General features: G+C 37.5%; 2 protein-coding genes across 2 annotated transcripts; both read left to right on the forward strand.

Annotated features, from left to right (window-relative positions):
- Positions 1–222: 222 nt before the first annotated feature.
- itpkca (inositol-trisphosphate 3-kinase Ca) lies at positions 223–9,414 on the forward strand. Its single transcript, XM_077233001.1, has 7 exons — positions 223–962; positions 3,830–3,929; positions 4,238–4,451; positions 6,798–7,002; positions 7,122–7,223; positions 7,903–7,974; positions 8,069–9,414. The coding sequence occupies exons 1-7, from the start codon at positions 600–602 to the stop codon at positions 8,273–8,275; spliced, it is 1,263 nt and encodes a 420-aa protein (XP_077089116.1). The 5' UTR covers positions 223–599; the 3' UTR covers positions 8,276–9,414.
- A 3,260-nt stretch (positions 9,415–12,674) lies between these two features.
- Positions 12,675–19,003, forward strand: LOC143740893 (uncharacterized). The gene is made up of 10 exons (XM_077233015.1): positions 12,675–12,740; positions 12,843–12,955; positions 13,638–13,933; positions 14,469–15,008; positions 16,148–16,319; positions 16,460–16,598; positions 16,752–16,892; positions 18,379–18,499; positions 18,619–18,697; positions 18,805–19,003. The coding sequence occupies exons 2-10, from the start codon at positions 12,857–12,859 to the stop codon at positions 18,949–18,951; spliced, it is 1,734 nt and encodes a 577-aa protein (XP_077089130.1). The 5' UTR covers positions 12,675–12,740; positions 12,843–12,856; the 3' UTR covers positions 18,952–19,003.
- Positions 19,004–19,174: the final 171 nt, after the last annotated feature.

Consider the following 19,174-nt stretch of genomic DNA (forward strand, 5'->3'; position numbering starts at 1 on the left):
CATTGAATCGGTCTGTTCTTCACACAGTTGACTCCAGTTTTGAGTGAACTTTCCCTTTAAGTACTTTGTTCTACTGCAAACGTGTCTTTCTTAAAAACATTGTTAAAATGTTTTAAATGCCTTTTAATTTGACCAGAAACAAACTGTTTCATCCTGTACTGTGGACGTTACCTACCGCAGGCTAGGAGGCGCTGTAAATCTGATTGAATGTTTTTTTGCTCTGTTGCTTTAAAGAAAAGAGGGCGGGCAAAGCAGTGCAGTTTGTTTAAGCGACGATTTGAGCATGAGCAAATAATACTTTGACACTGTCGCTGAATACGCATGAACGTTGTTTGTACGTTAATACTTGTGTGTTCTTTAAATCTTTCAGGTTATTATTAGTATAATTCATTTTCAGAGGCTAAAAGGATGTGATCACAGCCATTTAACGTTGATAGTGGCCCAATATTGCGTTTATTGTGCATCTACGCCACGCGTCACACGCATAAAAGGCGCGGCAGTGCCCGTCAGCGCGAGCCGGTTACGCGTAGGGTTCGGCCCTAATCAGGATAAACCCATCAACAACAACCTCAATGATCTTGTAGATCAGAAGCAGCGTGATGACTAAAACGCCCAATACCCCGGCACCCTGCGCGGTTATGGGTGACGTCCAGCACAGCCACCCAGAGGAGGAGCCCATGGAGCAGCTCTCCAGACGCTCTCGTGTTACTGTTCCTGAGCTGGTTGTAACCTGCGAGTGTGACCAGAGCCCCCTCGGACCCTGCTCAGGCTCACATCAGCCCGACGAGGAGTCCATCTGCTCGGACAGCGGGCTCAGTGGCTCTCCTGCCTCGTCCCTGGCGCTGAGAAAGCTGTCCAACTCTTCCTCCACCGGCCTCTCGCCAGCTTCGTCTTTTGAGGAATGCGAAGAGGATTTATTGGGTTACAGTGACCACAATCAGACCCCAGGTGAACCGCTCACGGTAAGAATCCGTTTTTACTCTTTTCGTTATTATATATGTATTAGCCTACTTATTTCTTTGATAGTTACTGCTATGTCAATACACAAAATATTCCATTGTTACTGACAAAGCTCGCAGAGGTGTAACTATGAGTACTTATTTACTATGCTTGAGTATTATTTTGGCCATGTACTTTACTAGAGTTCTGTTTTCTGCTTACTCTTCTTTACAAGGGGACAAAATCTTAATTGCTTCACTACAATTTCATGGAAACTTTAAAGGTAGCCTACATAGTACATTGTGCCATCAGGACTTAAATGTTTCCCACTGATTTCAAAATAAAAAAAATAGTATTTTTCTTTATCCAAATGTGACTAACAAAACAATCAATCATCTCCATAAGTTTAACTTTCCTTTTATTTAAACAGCCTCTGGATTTTATTTGAGAGTAAATACTACTAATACTAGGGCAGTATTTATTTATTGTTTTGGAGATAATTCACCAAAGAATAAACATGTCATATTTTCCCTCTGTCAGTGAGAGAAGTGATTTCTGACCGGTTTCTTTGCAAAGCTTTTGCATCAAAAATAAGAAAATCGTACCTGTCTCTTGTCAAAAGTCAATTTAAAAAGCTAAGAAAGGTGTTTACCTTTGTACAATACTTGCAACTAGATACTGTAGGCTACTTTTCTGCTATCATAATACAACTGCAAACCATGGTAGTACCATGGTACTTTTTGTAATACTAAAATGTTTCCAAAAAAAATTTATATTACTGTAAGTGATATTTTATTAAACTACAGTTGTCATGGTAACTTTTTAAGTGCAGATGCATTGAATACTAAGTGTGTGCACAGGTGTATGCTGCAGATCAAAATATGCAGTTGAGTAATTCTCATGATAACTCATTAACATTATAGGCTTCGGGTCATGAGATCATGGTTGTAAATGGAGGAAAAATGTGTATTTTTTTTAAAGAAGGTATCTGTGTGACAGTAAAGCAGCCACCATCATTATAATAATCACATGATAACAATAAATCAAACGTAGACTCAGTGATATGTTCAGTCAACAAGGGTTATTCATCATTGCAACCATAAAGGTGTTTGAATATAATCTGGATTGTTCTGTTGTAGGAGCTCCAATCATTTTGATGATGATATTGAATGGGATTTGTTTTTATGGATCATGTGGGGGGGAAAGTGGCCCATTGAGAAACTCACTGTAGAGAGTCAATGTTCTATTGAAACTGAACTTATAAGGTCAACAAATGATGCACCTCCAGCTCTGTATGGTGGGCCTCTCTTGCTTTGTTCTGGAGAACGTCATTCTCGTCTGACTGGTTTTCCACTAGCCGTGAGTGTTTGAGCTTGGAGAGCAGAGAGAACTGTACAGGTTAATTGGCTTCATTCGGAAGGCTGACGCTTGGAGGATAGTTACACACGATAGAAAGATTTTCACATTGCCTACAGTCGTTACAGCGGCATTGGGTCTTGTATAGAGCAGGATAAAAAGATTGATGGCACATCAGCTCAAAGCGATCTTGTAGACGGTTTTCTGACAACATCAAAACGGCGGAGAGGAAGGAATCAACAAATGAAGTCGGTCGGGAAAAGGTGTGTGTGAGCAGCAGAACTAAATGCTTAAGAGTCAATAATGTGACGCATACTTTTTATTTTTTTTGTGTTCTGATCTTTTATTTATTACAAATACGTCAAATCATTTCACACATTGATTTGAATACTCTTGTATGATGGGCATGTTTTTAATGCTTTAAAATTCATTTTATATTAATTCATATATGTTTTGGTGGTGATGTCAGAGTGACACAAAAAAAAACATATTTTTTTAAATAATAAGTTAATTATAAAAATTATTGAAAAGTTAGCAATAATAATCCTTTATTTTCATTTCTAGTATTATTATTTTTTTAATCAAAACTCCTACACTGCTTATTAATATTTGGAAAGCAAATTGTCTGCCACATTCAAATTATGAGAGACCAACATGCAGGAAAAAGCAAAAACATTAAGAAACTTATTGCTACTTTTAAGCAAAGTGTTTTCAAACTGGGGTCACAAGAGAGTGTTTAAAAAAAAAAGATTAAAAAAAGTGTACAAATAACTAAAATTAAATTAAGATATATTTAAATAAATAAAATGTATTAAAATAGAGATAATAAATACATCTTACAGTATTATATAGAAAAAATACATGATATTAACATTATACATATTTAGTCCATGGCATCTAACAAATTAAAAACTTCAGTTGTTTTGGTTTTATGACAAGCAATGTTACTTTAGGTTTTTAAATGTCATGTGCTGTGTGAATCCACAAAAACTTAATGGTATTTATGAAATATGAATTCATGATATTTAAAAAAAAAATGCTTTTTTAAAAAATTTAATCACTGACATTCACTCACATGTATTCATGTTGTAAAAAAAATATGCTATTCTTGTTGGCACTGTCCACACTGGCTCCTCCATTTTATCTGGCAGCATAACAAGTGCCGTCTGTAAATGTTTTATGAATATCCTTCTAAGATTAGCTATTTCTTAATCACAGCCTCTTGGTATTGCTTGATGACTTTGTTTAGTTCGAGATTGTCGTCAATGATTTGCCACATGGGGAAAAACTCGACCTATGGTTAATGGAGGAGATTGAGTTGCACGTTGGAGTCTGAGGTGGACTGAATGCACTCAGTGCCCCAGAGAGGCTCGCCATGTAAGAAAAAGAGAACAGAAGGCAAGACTACAAAAGCCTCTATCAACAAATGACCCTTGTACAGAACCATTGCGTACTGCTCAGTTGAAGTCGTAGGGTGTTAACTGACATGTCAGTCCTAATTATGTTTGTTTCAATCATATCTCTTCATTCAAAGGCTGATCTGTGGAAGAAGTCAAAGAATATGGTGAACTGGTCTGTCACTCCAGTGGCGGTGAAAAAGCGCTCTCCTTGGGTACAGGTGGTCGGCCATGCAGGTTTGATTGTTCATCTATGTTTATAAGTGTTTTTTGCCAATATTATTGTGTATATATAATTTTTATTTTTTTTACTTTGATGGCTAAAGTCTCTTGATTGAATTTAAATGATTCATTTCCTGAAATTGCATTTGGATCACCTGATAGCATTTATATATAACTTTCATGTTTGAGCCTTGATTTTTATTGTTGTTTTATGGTCGTGTGAATTTGTATATTCTGTAAAGCTAATGATTTTTTGTTGTTGTTGCTGTGTTTGGTGATTCCCTTTTTGTCTGACGTCTGCATGTTTTTGTGTGGTTCTCCAGGAAACTTTCAGATGGGCAGTGATGGAAGGCTGCTGAAGAAGTTCTGCGAGTGCGAGCAGCAGTGTTTTCTGCAGCTCATGAGCGACTCGCTGCAGCCCTTCGTTCCTGGATACTACGGCGTGACTCAGCGTGACGAGCAGGACTACAACCTCATGGACGACCTGCTTGCTGACTTTGACTCTCCTTGCATCATGGACTGCAAAATGGGAAGCCGGTGAGGAAGTTGTGCTTTGTAAATTCAGCACTTATCATAGTACTTTTTTTCTTGCAGAACTGGTAAATTTGGTGCAAACTGCAGCATATAGAGAATAACCTTCTCTTAAACAGGAAGAGAAAATCTGACCAGCATGCAGTGACCAACCACATTTCTTTAAATTGATGATTTATGGGTAGATGATGTCACAATAATGGACTGGCACACAAAAAAAAAAATCCTTTTGATGGCTTTACAGATGACTACATGAAAACACTATTAGGAAATTATGTGACTCACTGAAATTAAGTTTCTTTTTTCTTCTTCTTTTTTATTGAAACTGAAATTAACGTTTTCATTTAGGCAAAAACTGAATCCAAAAATGAAGTTTGGTTAATTAAAGGGATAGTTTACCCAAAAATGATTACTCACCCTCAATGTAGTTCCAAACCTTTCGTTCATCTCTGGAACACAAATGAAGATCTTTGTAATGAAATCTGACACAACTACCACTTTGACGCTTCAAAAAGTTCATAAAAAGATTGTAAAACTAATCCATATGAATGGAGCGGTTTAGTCCAAATTTCCTCACAAGACATGATTCATTTAATATGAAAAAAATGTAGAATTTTAGTATTTTATTTACATATAAACCTTGATCAGTTAACATAAACAGAAGCTCATCCGAACCTCTAACAGAAGTTCAAACCTGCTGCGTAACACGAGAATGAACCTCATTGGTTCTTGCAGAAGATCAATCCTGCTGCGTTACACAAGCGAACATGCTTGAGCTTTCTTTTACCATAAATGTGAGTTGATGAATGTTTATATGTGAACAAAAGCCTAAATTGAATCTGTTCATCATTTAAATCGATTGTGTCTCTTCAGAAAATTTGGACTAAACCCGTCTATTCATATGGATTAGTTTTACGATCTCTTTATGAACTTTTTGAAGCGTCAAAGTGGTAATTGACTATATCAATGGAGATACTGAAATCTGAGAGATTTCACCAAAAATCTCTTAATTTGTGTTCCAAAGATGAACAAAAATCTGACAGGTTTGGAGCGACATGAGGGTAAGTAAATTATGACAGAATTTTCATTTTTGGATGAACGAACCTTTTAAACACTTTATTCTCTTCATGCGGTCATGTTCTCGGGTGATAAATTAAACCCGGCATGGTACATTTCTTCATTAATGATCTGCGTCTTGATATTACAGCCAAACTAAATATTCCATATTGCTACCCTAGCATCATTTTAGGTCACTGTGAAGTGTGTCCACACTGCTGACACGTTTACCATGTTTAGCTTATCCACATTGTGTTCATGAAATAAATACTGACACAAAAATGTAAATCCATCATCGGAAAAGCACTAATTAAATGTCACTATTCCAGTAAATGATTTCGGCTCTCCAAAGCGATTTTGTCCAATTTTTCCTTTGCCATCATCTTACACTCACTCAATCTATAAAGTCTGCATGAACTGAAAATTCACACTATCCCTTTTTCGAATGCATGTTAGATGTTATTGTGAACAATTCATCCGTGCATGCATTTGTTTAATTAAAAAAAATGTTTTTGACCTTGTAGTGTTTAAACAAAAACTAACTCCTAACTGGACCTTCTAGTGAAAATAACAGACTTCTCCAATCATTTAGTCCACTTAAACCTGCCTCTGCAAGCTCACGTTCTTCTGCCTCCACTTTTGAGTGCCACGGCCACATCGCAACATCTAATCAACAACTGATGGATGGAACCAAATCCACACTCAACTTTTTTTTCTCTGATAATCTGTTACAGTCAGATCTACGTCATAATTACACTGTTAAATGTAATCTTTAACAACAGGAATATTGTTTTATTTCATACTATATATTATAATGTTGTGATGTCTAAATACAAATTAATTAGTATTGGATATTTATAAGGGGCCGTGTATTGTTTATCGATATCAGACAGAATTTAAAAATCAGTGTATCTCCACTCATTAAAGTGCTTTTAACATCAACCTTGGGGTCTTTTTAAACACTATTTCTCTGGCTGACTGATCAATTTGTGCACCTCACTCTCGGTATTTGTGTTGCTGTCAGGCAATGGGTGGGAGCTTGTGATTTTTCACTAGCGCTTCCCATTCACGCTGACAATTATATAGGGACTTGTTCATGGGTGTGCCAGCTGAAGCCAAGACTATAACACTGTAGACTGTGGTGTCCAAACAATAGAAGAGGAAATATGATCACTGGTGGTCAGCATCTTTGAGAACTGGCGTAATCCTGTTAGGCCAGTTCTCAAATACAAATGACAATGTTTCCATATTAAATAATTATTCCTGTGCTGATGTTGACTGGTCACATGCTTTCAGGACTTACCTGGAGGAAGAGTTGGAGAAGGCCCGGGAGTGTCCTCAGCCTCGCAAAGACATGTATGAAAAAATGATAGCAGTGGACCCGAAAGCCCCCACTGTGGATGAGCGGGCCAGGCAAGCAGTACTCAAAACCAGATACATGCAGTGGAGAGAAACCCTCAGCTCAACGGCTACGCTGGGCTTTCGCATCGAGGGCATCAAGGTAGATATGATTTAGGACCCCTCTGAATTTATGTTAGGAAATGCTTAGTTTTTCTTGTGATGGCTTAGTTTTGTTTGGGTCTTCATTATATTGTCTTGACCAATTTGATCTGTCTTCAGAAATCGGATGGCACTTGTAACACTAACTTCAAGAGAACAAAGTACCAAGATGAGGTGATCCAAACCCTGGAGGACTTTGTGGACAACAACATGCTAATTTTGGTATGAATTTGTCAATTTGTGTGCGATATATCAAATATTTACAATATATTCAATACTATGAATCTATTCATCAGTATCTGTCAATAATGTATCTTTAATTGTTTTTTCTCATTTTCTGGTTTTTACATTTGCCATCATCTAATGATCACTTAAAGTTAATTTGTTAGAACACTAATATTTTAATAACAGTGTTAAATGTTTTTTAATACTGTATGTACACTCTCTCTCTCTCTCTCTCTCTCTCTCTCTCTCTCTCTATATATATATATATACATACACACACACACATATATATGTTTGTGTATCTCAGTATATTAATTTGAAATGTATGTATAATATATACATATGCGTGTATAAACTATTATTTGCTAATTATAATTATGAAGGTAAACTATTTGTTTCTTTTGAATAAAATGCACAGATGTTTTTCATGTTAAAACTATTTTGCTAAAAATATAAGCAGGTAAATGTAATTATATTGTTATTTATGCATATAAATTAATCATTGTAGTATTTTATTCTATTTTACTTCTTGCTTGTAAAAATTTCAAATCTAGTTTTTATTAATTGCTGTATGATTAAAATAATGGTTTCTCTGCCTGTGTGTCTTTTAAACATTTATTCATTTGAAAAAAACTATTATGTAAACGAGTTCATTGTTAAGCTCTTCTGTTCACAGAGAAGCTACCAACAACGGTTGAAGGAACTTCGAGACGTGCTGGAAAAATCAGATTTCTTCAAAGCACATGAGGTGAGATGCATCTTCATTTGGTTCTTCTTCATCCTACACTGCTGATGTAAAATACAGGCTCTAATACAGACGGTCTTGCTGCGTTTGCCTGTAGGTGGTGGGCAGCTCCTTGTTATTTGTCCATGACCTCACTGGCAAGGCAGGAATCTGGATGATAGACTTTGGAAAGACTGTGCCCTTGCCGCCCCCTCTCACCCTGGACCATCGCAGCCCGTGGGTGGAGGGCAACAGAGAGGACGGGTACCTCTGGGGCCTGGACAATTTTATTGACATTCTGACCAACATGCTTCCAGAGAAATGAAGGGCATTGTGGATCGTCAGAATTGGCATTTTCTGCACAGAAGGTCTAATTCGACTCCATGTTTTGTCAACGTGGAGAATAGGTGAATGTTGGAGAGAATGAAACTAGGGAATGGACTAACTGGCCTCAACATTTCACACAAGTCCTACTGATGATCATCTAAGCCTGTGAATTTAGCTGCTGATGTTGTATGCCCCTCGCTATTTAGTCGTTTTCACTACTTTGGAACCTACACGAACACTTAACTGTATGTATCTTGACACTGTAAATAGTTTTATTTAAGCAGTTTGCCCTGAGAGGGTGGTGAGTAAAAGATTAGCTTAGTTTTAGGAACATTAACCTTGCAGATGAAAATCATTACAGTAATGTTGTTTTGACAGGTGTGTGAAGATCCATAAAACAGGAGTGCTTTTGATTACTAATCAACCACCATAGTCTGTTTGTGATAGTTTGTGATTGTTGCTGGATATTTTCACTTCGTTTTATTTTATACTTGTGCCCAAATGGCTCTATTTTGGGTTGGGGATGAACTGAATTTAAGTGCACACTACTAATAGTCCGATAAACTGAAGCTAAATCGAATCGCAGAATAACAAAGACCTCTTATGCATCGTTGCATATCTCCCAAAGTAATGAAAACGTGTGGGAAGTGTTTTGTATTTCTTTGTCTTTTTCAAGCACCATTTTAATTCACATCAAGCACGGTGAATTAAGCTAATGTTATGCCTCACATTCCTATGTTGTGTGTTATTTGCATGCACTCACAAGCTGCAAAAGGGGAATACAGTATGTCATTTTTAAAGCAGCTAAATTGCCCATGTTCATATATAATAGATGACTGCCAATTCCACTTGAGAATGGTATCTGGGATATTTGAGCCAGTACTCCTTATGCACAAATTCACTGTTTGCACTGTTAATTTGATCTCACGTTGTTGAGATTTTGTACTGTATAAGTAAACGACTTGTGGTCATTATGTTGGGAGCTTTGTTAACTTGGCTGTATTGGTTTTGCAGTTCTGTTTTCTGGGTTGCTAAGTTGCTGGGTCTGATAACTACAGAATCTTTTTTTTTTTTTCATGCTGGGTGATTTTGTAAAGGCTTTTGAATGTCTGCACAATAAACATGAACATGATTTGATTTGGGTTTTTTTTCCCTCATCTTTCAAAACCACACAAAAGCTTTGATCAGATGACTCGTATTGGTGCGCCTATGCACACACACACACACAACATAATACATTTTGGTTAGCATTTTCTTTATGTTGCTTGTCGGGTTATTTTATCTATTAAAGTTTATTACCTTTTATAGATGTTTGCCTCCACTGTGATCCAATGGACTCCCAACCATTCAAGTTTATGCTTCGTTTTAGAGACCTGCTCTATTCCTATGCTAAGAATGTTATGTGCCACCCTTTCAAATCGATGTTTACCTTGGCTGTTGTAGGTAGAGGACTTTTGGCAGTCTTGGAGCAGAAACCATAGATGCAGGTGAATTACTCTTAACTAGAGATGGAGCAAAGGACATTACGCTCATGCTTTCTGGGTCTGCAGCAGCAATTATGCAATCCATACAGTGCATCCGGAAAGTATTCACAGTGCTACACTTTTTCCATATTTTGTTATGTTACAGCTTTATTCCAAAATGGATTAAATTAGTTATTTTCCTCAAAATTCTACAAACAATACCCCATAATGACAACGTGAAAGAAGTTTGTTTGAAATCTTTGCAAATTTATTAAAAATAAAAAATGGGGGGTAAAAAATCACGTTCATAAGTATTTACAGCCTTTGCTCAATACTTTGCTGAAGCACCTTTGGCACCAATTACAGCTTTAAGTCTTTTTGAGTATGATGCTACAAGCTTGAGACACCTATTTTTGGTCAGTTTCTCCCATTCTTCTTTGCAGAACCTCTCAAGCTCCATCAGGTTGGATGGGGAGCGTCGGTGCACAGCCATTTTCAGATCTCTCCAGAGATGTTCAATCGGGTTCAAGTCTGGGCACTGGCTAGGCCCACTCAAGGACTCCCAGTCTGAGGTCCAGAGCACTCTGGAGCAGGTTTTCATCACAAGTATGTTTCTGTACATTGCTGCGTTCATCTTTCCCTCGATCCTGACTAGTCTCCCAGTTCCTGCCCCGGAAAACATCCCCACAGCATGATGATTCTGCCACCACCATGCCTCACTGTCGGGATGGTATTGGCCAGGTGGCCAATACCATCCCGACAGTGAGGCATGGTGGTGGCAGTGCCTGGCTGTGCCTGGCTTCCTTCAGACATGATGCTTGCCATTCAGGCCAAAGAGTTCAGTCTTTGTTTCAGCAGACCAGAGAATTTTGTTTCTTAGGGTCTGAGAATCCTTCAGGTCCCTTTTGGCAAACTCCAGATGGGTTGTCATGTGCCTTTTACTGAGGATTGGCTGCTTTTTGGCCACTCGACCATACAGGCCTGATTGGCGGAGTGCTACAGAGATGGTTGTTCTTCTAGAAGGTTCTCTTCTTTCCACAGAGAAACGCTGGATCTCTGTCAGAGTGACCATCGGGTTCATAGACACCTTCCTGACTAAGGCCCTTCTCGCCCAATCGCTCGGCTCTAGGAAGAGTCCTGGTGGTTCCAAACTTCTTCCATTTACGGATGATGGAGGCCACTCTGCCCATTGGGACCTTCAATGCTCCAGACATTTTTCTGTAACCTTTCGCAGATCTGTGCCTCGATACAATCCTGGCTTGGAGGTCTACAGACAATTCTTTGACTCGTGTCATGGCAAAGGCTGTGAATACTTATGTACATGTGATTTTTTCCCCCTTTTTTTATTTTTTATAAATTTGCAAAGATTTAAAACAAACTTTTGTCACCCTATGTCATTATAGGGTATTGTTTGTAGAATTTTGAGGAAAATACAGAATTTAATTCATTTTGGAATAAGGCAGTAATACAACAAAATGTGGATAAAGTGAAGCTCTGTGAATTCTTTCTGGATGCACTATACATGTACTGTACAGGCTACAAGGTAACTACTTGAGTCACTATGGTGAATGTGATTTCACCAAGTAGCCTACAACATTCTCCTGGATCAACATTGCAACCAACCAATCAGATTTGAGAGGCAAGTTTACAGTTTGTTAAGTTTACTCTCAAGTTTAGGCTTGTTTTCATAACTAAATTTAGGGGCCATTCACAGCGGCTTTAAAAAAAACTTTTTTTAAATTGTTTTGCCCGTTTTTGGGCGCCTGAAAACGCAAGCTTTTGAAAACGATACCAGTATCGTGCCTATGTAAACATCAAAAATGTGAAGTTGTGAAACCGGTGATGTCATGTGCTTACATATTACATGTTCAGTCTATAATTACTTGCCTGACATGAATGTTTCTATTCATTTTCGTGGATCCGTGTGAACTGGGATCATTTTGACAACGTTGTCATCTGTACGTGAAAAACGCAAAGGAAAAACTTTTCAGTTTTTAGTATACATCATTGTAGTGTAAAAGTACCCTTAATACGTGTGTCTAAATTGGCAAAATCACGGGCGACCGTTACTACTAAATTTAGTTTTAAAAAAATATCCAAATGTTCATGGCAATTGTATTATTGAATCGTCTAAATTAGCAATTACTGCTTGGACTCTGATGCTGCGTACACATTTATTATTAATGTAAATAGGATAAAATGTGTATTAGAAAATAAAAAGGCACTTAACAAATAAAGTGGAACTCAAAAGTCAAGTAGTGAGATACTGCTATTTAGATTTTTTTTTTATTGTATTTTGTAAATTGTAAATTTTGTTTATTTATATACATGTGTTCAGTAGGATTTGTATATGCTGGAAGCTGCATACTGAATGTTAATCTTTTTTTCTTAATTTATTGCAGTGCACACTGCAGCATCATATTGCCTGGAGCAAACAAGCACAGTGCTAACAACAGCCAACAGACCAGGCAACACAATCCCATCCTCTGTTCCATTCAGCTGCTGAAGAGCCCACACAGCTCTTTCCCTGCTTTCTCTGCTAGCTCAGTTGAATTGGAGCGGTCTGTACCATCATTTGGCCCTCCCAATCTATAAACACATTCCAGATGACTTCAGGAAGGGTGTCTTAAATGAAAATTATTATGTTTGGACATCATCTTGGCTGCTGCTGCATATATTTTGGTTTCATTTATAAGGATATTAAGGAAAAACTTGGATACCAGGAAGATGGCTGCATTGTTCGGGGACTTGGATTGCGCTACAACTCCTCCACAAACACCACCTCTACACTTCAGTTCTGAGTTCAGGCATACCAGCCTTGTGAGGTGAGATGTAATATTTCACCATATTTGATAATCATTACAATTTGACCTGGTGAAAATGACCTCATCTTTTTCAGTTCCTATGATCGTTCACCCATGCAAAACAGCTTAGATTGGCCTTCAAGTGAGCAAGTGGAGTTCACAAGATTAAACCGCTCCAGAACTAAAGACAATACAGGTTTGAAAGCAGGTTCTGAGTGCTTTTATTTGTGATAAGATTCAGTCAGTATTTAATTTCACTTAGGGCAAATTGCCTCTGCAATTTCATCATATATTTCAGAAGGAGAATGGCATATGGTAACAGCCACTCGCTCATTGCTTGGCAGGGAAAGAAGAGGCCAGAGGGATTGTCTGCAGGACCAGCAGAAAGCCACTTACAACAGCTTGCCAAGAGTGAGTTTGAATTCTATGTTTTATGTGATGTGATGTTTTTTTATGTTATGTTATATTTTATAACATGTAACAAAAAAAATTATAACATATAACAAAAAACAACACAACAAATAACATAACATATAACATATGTTATGTTTTTGTTATGTTAAGTATGTTTTTTGTTATGTTATGTGTTTGTTATTTTATGTTAGGTTTTTTTGTTTTATGTTTTTATTTAGTTATATAATGTTTTTTTTGTTTTATGTTGTTTTTTGTTATATCTTTTTGTTTTATGTTATATGTAGTTATGTTGTGTTATGTTATGTTATGTTACGTTTTTGGTATTTTATATTTTTTGTTTTATGTTGTGTTTTTATGTTATGTTATGTTTTTTGTTATATGTTATGTGATGTTTTATGTTATATGTTATGTTTTTTGTTATGTTATGTTTTTGTTATATGTTTTGTTATGTCACATGTTTTGGGATGAAGTAAATTTTCCATAAAATTAGAATTTTATTAAGTAATGATGGCCTACTTGAAAAATGTGTGAGTGATATAACTTTATTACTGTTTACCATTACTTTTGAATCTTGGCAATCAAAGGATACAGCACTTGAAAGATAAGTAACAAATCAGTTCATTTGGACCATTTTTTTAATGCAATGTATCATTAACAAATAGTTTTTTTTGTTTCGTAGGCGCATTTTCTCCAGCCAAATAGAGAATCAAGTGCTTTTTCACCCTATGCTAATGACTTCTGGTTGAATGGTAAAGATGCCAAGAACAATGCTGAGGCCCTCAGAAACAGTCGTATGCTGCACCCGCTGGCACAACCGGGCTTCTACAGTCCAAAAATCCAACGATCAAAGCACTGGGAAGCTGCACAGTCCACAAAAAATTATTTAAAAGGATCTGCTTCCACAAACAACTTGAAGGAGTTCTGTGCTCTCACGTTGCCTCGACCATGCTCCAAAACTTCTGTTCTCAAACTCAGGTGGGATGCATAAATCTTGTCAAAATTAATGATTATATAATGTTTTATACAATTACTGATTAAAAGGCAAGATTAAACCAGTATGAATTCCTATGATGGCACACAATGTTTTTTTCTTTAAGCAAAGGACACAACTATTGATTCAATACTTGTAATATTCTTGCGCCTCCAGACCCCTCCTTCCCAGCTTCCACCCATGAGATCCCACGGGGGAGGGGTGGGACAGTCAGTAAAAAGTGGGACATTCCGGCACATTGTATAGAGTTGTTCCCTGACCGTAAATTCAGTCTACACCTTCCAGTCACCATCTGTCACTAGAGTTCTGAGTCTGATTTTCTGTATTGCTGTAAATGAACAATGTCACAGAGACAAAAAGGACATTCGAAATAGAATGAAATGACTTTTACATTTTTAAAATGGCTCTCTCTTTATGCTTGCAGTCATTTTGCAATGTATGCACCGCTTACCTCATTCTTTGTTTTTATGTTTCTACAATATGTGTGTGATTGTGGTCCTTTTGTTTTATTTTTGCCAGCCCTTTGTTTTCCAAACCGCAAGAGGTTAAAACTTCCTTGGTGAAAAAGCCTCCTTTGATGAGAGCTGTGGTTTCTCAATCTTCACCAACCTCAAATCAACCCGGCAAAGAGCACTTCAGCCAACTCCAGCTAAGACAGGACCATCTCATCAAGAACCAGGACTGCATTTTGTTCAATCTGCAGCAACCCAATATAAAACCTCCCAGAAATGACCAACTTGCGTGGAGGCAGAGCCAGAATTCATTCACTGAGGATACTTCTACCAAGGATTATTATTCTATTAACACACTACATCTCTTCCCTGGACGACAGTCTAGAGAAGACCAGCCTGCAACGTTTTGTCCAAAACTGGAAAAGGCAAGTCATAAGGGTGTTGATACTGGCATTAAACCATCTCAAGGTGACCCTGACCGGTGTCAACTTCAAGCCAGCCAGACTCAACCTGAATGCAGCCCAAAACAAAAGAAGATACTGTACGAGTACACACTGCATAGGGAAACCGGTGGTGTCAGAAACGGTGACCACAACCATATTAAAAGGTAAACTGAAATCTTTATGGGATATACTTAATATTTTTGTATGTACCATTATCATAACAATAGCTTATAGTATTGTATAGTAGTGTAGCAATTATTACGCTTACATGTCGTTTGTGACAACCAGAGGTGGACAGTCACAAATTAGTTCACTTTTTGAGGATCTGTACTTTACTTGAGTATTATTTTATCTGGAAACGGATGACTTTAACTTCACTACATTTGAAAGATAAATATCATACTTTTCACTCCACATTTCTACCAAGGTCCTCCAAAGTCATTATATGTAGCAGCTTTGAAAGTCAGTGGAGGATTTTTTGAACACTGATAAGTTGATGGCAAAAGGTAAGTAGTCGGTTCCTCTGCGTAGTGCTATGCCATGGCCTTACTTAAAAAGAATCTTTCAGTTTTTTGAAAAGATTAAAAACTCATTTTGTTTAAAATGTCTGCTTTGCTTGCCAAAAACGAACCAAATCACTGCCTTCTGAGTATTTAAATCAGTTCAAGGTAGTTGTACGCTAGTATGTAAGATGGAGCATCACTGACTGGCTTAAATCAACATGATGGCACAGTGTGCATTCAGAAGGCAGAGGTCCCTATACCCAGCTGTTCCCGAAGTGTCTCGCTCCTGCATTTCAGATGTACAAACATACATATATCTCCCGTCCCAGTCACATAGAAACATGTGACTCACATTACTTTGTAATATCTACTGCAGATCTATGAAAACCAAATCTTTCCATTACATGTGAGACTGCAAACTATGCAAGCGCAATAGTCAAAAATGTCCACATAGTGCGTGTTTACACAGAAAAAACAACAAAGAAAATGCTGTGTAGTGGAATGCAAAAACACATTCTGTGTGAATAGCCCCTTATTTGTCTTTTTTAGACGTTGTATGGAAGATTTAATATACACAGTTAAAATGATAAAATAACAGGTACATTTCAACTCAGGTCAATATTTAATGTCCAAGGTGTGGATTATCTCTTAATTAATTAATGCTGTAAAAAAAAAATTGGACCTAATTCTTTGACTAATGATAAACCTTATTGTAAAGTGTCGGCCACAAAACAAAAAGAATCAATAATAAGTAATTATCTGAATTTTAATAGAAAATTGGCCTAACATTTATTTCTCAGTCAGGTGGATGTGAACTCAAAGAATGTGTTTGGTAAGCCTCGAATGATCGCATCACTGCGAGCAACAAGTTCCCCGCGACCCGTTCGCAAGAGCACAGTGGTGGAGGACTTGAAAAAACTCATTGTGATGGATGACACGGATGACACAGAGGACAGCGCTCAGGGTGATGCAGTACGTGATGTATTCGGCTCACATTCAGTAGTATGACTTAAAACAACCAGACAGCCTAGGACAATAATGTGGAAAAAGCAGGTATTGTTCTGCTGAGCATTGGCATGTGATGTTGCAATGTGTTTTCTGCCTGTTTCTAGTCATCACCTCAACAAACTGAGGCAGGGCTTTGCAGAAGTTCATGCGACAGTCCGTTGCTATTCGGTCCTGCTCAGCGATCATACCCAGAGACTCCCATGCTCACACCTGTCCATTTCCACCTGCAAACACGTCAAACAGGCAAGATTAAAATAATATTTATTGTACTGTTGCGGTTTGAATATATTCCATTGGTTTTATCAATTGCTCTTCAACTAGTATTACCTTGTCTTGAAGAGATTTTTGAAGGATCTTTATTGTATAGAATAGCGTTCAGTGGTTGTCTTGTCCTAGAATGTGGGGAATTGCCTGAGCAGACTGAATCTGACCTTTGGGACAGAGACCAACATCCTAATCCTCAACTCATGCCCCTGCCAAGCACAGCCTGTGATCTTGACTGGAATAGTCTAGTTCAAGCAGCCCAAGAGTATGAGAGTAAGTATCGAAGTATAAATGAATATGTTGAGTTGAGATTGTTCAACATACACTGGTCCCAAACGTTTTTGACACTTATAAATGTATAAATGCCATTGCATCAGATATAAAATATCAAATGTGTCATGTGCAAACAAATAATTCTAAAGCTTTCCTCAGTATTAACTTTTTTGACTAAACCCAGTGCCATTAGTGGATGTGTGAAGTAAGTTTCCTTCAAGTGATATTTATATTAATTTGTGATATTACTTCAATCCAACAGTTCAGTAAACAAGAAGTTTCATACAGAGTATTGTGACGTATATCCGCATGAAACGGCTTGTCGAAGCAGACTTGATTTTGTCCATCTGTAATTGATTAGATGGTTCCCACACTGCAACATTGTGTCGCCCAGATCCAGCCCACATCTGGTACGCGTGGAATCCACATGTACCAGATGCGGCCCGGATCTGGGCCGACACTGTTGCTGTCTGGGTTGGATCGTTGTGGTTTGCTAAAGAGTGCAACAGTGCCCGCGCCCTTTTTCAGCGGAGCTGGTTGCCGACGTTTTTTTTCTTCTTTCATTTTAAAATAGTCTTTGTTAAAGAGTCATAAGCTATGAACCAAGCCAATCAGCTACGAGGTGAATCACAAACTTTGATTTGAAGCAAAAAAGTTTTTGAAAATCCGACAAAAAGGCAAAGGTACAAGACTGTGTTCTTAACGGTTTTAGTGACGGAAAGAACTACTATCCCATGAAGCACTGTGAACAACATAATCTAATTAAAAATGATGGAGAAATATAAAACGAATAATTTACAAGTTTATTGCAAAATATGCATATATATATATATATATATATATATATACATACATACACACACAAACATTTAAGCATTTTGATAACGTAGAAAAATCGACTGTCATTCACAGTGCTTCATGGGAGTGGGTGGAGCTAAAGAGCTATTTTGGAGCATGTTGCTTTTTTCCCCACTCTCTGGTTGGTTTCTGCAAAGTGTCATGGGTAATGTATTTTTCACTAGGAATTCTGTTAATATAAGCTGTAATAATGTGGGCTGACAGCTTCATCAGAAGTAAAGACAATGGATTAACAACCTCTTAGCTAGTAGGTCTGTCTAAGGTTTGTAAGTTATCGTTCAAAATCAATTTTCTTTATGGAGAAAATGAATTTTGTTAGAATGAGTTTTTACTTCCTGAACCCGACTGTTGTCCTGCGCCAGTGAACATGTCATCAGAGAAGAGATGAGATGATGTTGCAAGGGAGGGGAAGTTATTTTGATTAAAGGTTACAAAGCCACATGGATTAAAAAATATATGTAAATTTGAAAAGATAAATCATGTATAAAAAATACTTCATCATTCCTGCACAAAAAAAATAAAATAATATTTTGATTCCATGGTGACTCATAATTTTATGCAATGACCTGCTATTATTATTAGTATTAGCATTCAAATGAATGACTCCATGGTTATGATATTTTTACAGCACAAAGGATGGCAAGCCTTTTGTCAGAAATGAGTCCTGTATCAAGCAGGCCAGATACACCATCCAATGAAACCTACAAGATCCACCATTCCAGTGCTTATTGCAGTGGAGAAGATATGGAGTGAGTGGAGCATTTTTCTAATCTTTCTAAAACCAGTAAACAGCTATTGACGAGTAAGTTCTTTCTTTGAATAATACACTGCATGAGTATTAATGGACTTGAATGGTTATTTTTAGCAGTGACGTATTCATTGACTTCCCCGACCAACTCTCTCACCTGGAAGGGATGCTTAGGCGACTGAGTAGTGACCTGCTGAAGGTGAGGCTTATTAAGCGGTGAATAAATGAGAAAGGTGTGAAATATGTGCTCTCATAGAGGACAAACTGGCTCATTAGCACGTTGTGTTCCTTTGTCCTCTGATTCAGGAGAAGAGAGACAAGGTGGGACTACTGGCAGAAGTGTTGGAGCTTCGTATTAGCAACCAGCATCTGAGAGAAGAGTCCTTCAGTGCAGCTGCACAATTACACAAAATCAGCAACATTTTAAACACAGCACCTGAAGGGAAGGAGTAATTCAGGGTTGGAAGCAAAGACTACAACTAATACTACAAAGACTTTTTTTCTTATTGATCCTTAGTCTATTTGTCTTGTTTTCCAGTGCAATTGTCTAAAGATTCTTAAATCATGATGCATTGACTGGAGATAGAAAATGACAGAATATGAAGTCTTGTTTTCTGTAAAATTGCAGAAAATTTCCTTTTAGACCATTTTCCCCGTTGTTAAACTAGCAAAAGTG

Source organism: Siphateles boraxobius, unplaced genomic scaffold (genome assembly GCF_051911475.1).
Source record: "Siphateles boraxobius isolate OS27281-9 unplaced genomic scaffold, OSU_SipBor_1 18, whole genome shotgun sequence".
NCBI classification, from domain to species: domain Eukaryota; kingdom Metazoa; phylum Chordata; class Actinopteri; order Cypriniformes; family Leuciscidae; genus Siphateles; species Siphateles boraxobius.

Coding starts and splice junctions, on each gene's coding strand:
- itpkca (XM_077233001.1), top strand. CDS start 600: ATGACTAAAACGCCCAATACCCCGGCACCCTGCGCGGTTATGGGTGAC. Junction 4,452..6,797: donor GACTGCAAAATGGGAAGCCG/GTGAGGAAGTTG, acceptor ACATGCTTTCAG/GACTTACCTGGAGGAAGAGT. Junction 7,003..7,121: donor TTCGCATCGAGGGCATCAAG/GTAGATATGATT, acceptor ATCTGTCTTCAG/AAATCGGATGGCACTTGTAA.
- LOC143740893 (XM_077233015.1), top strand. CDS start 12,857: ATGGTAACAGCCACTCGCTCATTGCTTGGCAGGGAAAGAAGAGGCCAG. Junction 12,956..13,637: donor CTTACAACAGCTTGCCAAGA/GTGAGTTTGAAT, acceptor TTTGTTTCGTAG/GCGCATTTTCTCCAGCCAAA. Junction 13,934..14,468: donor ACTTCTGTTCTCAAACTCAG/GTGGGATGCATA, acceptor TATTTTTGCCAG/CCCTTTGTTTTCCAAACCGC.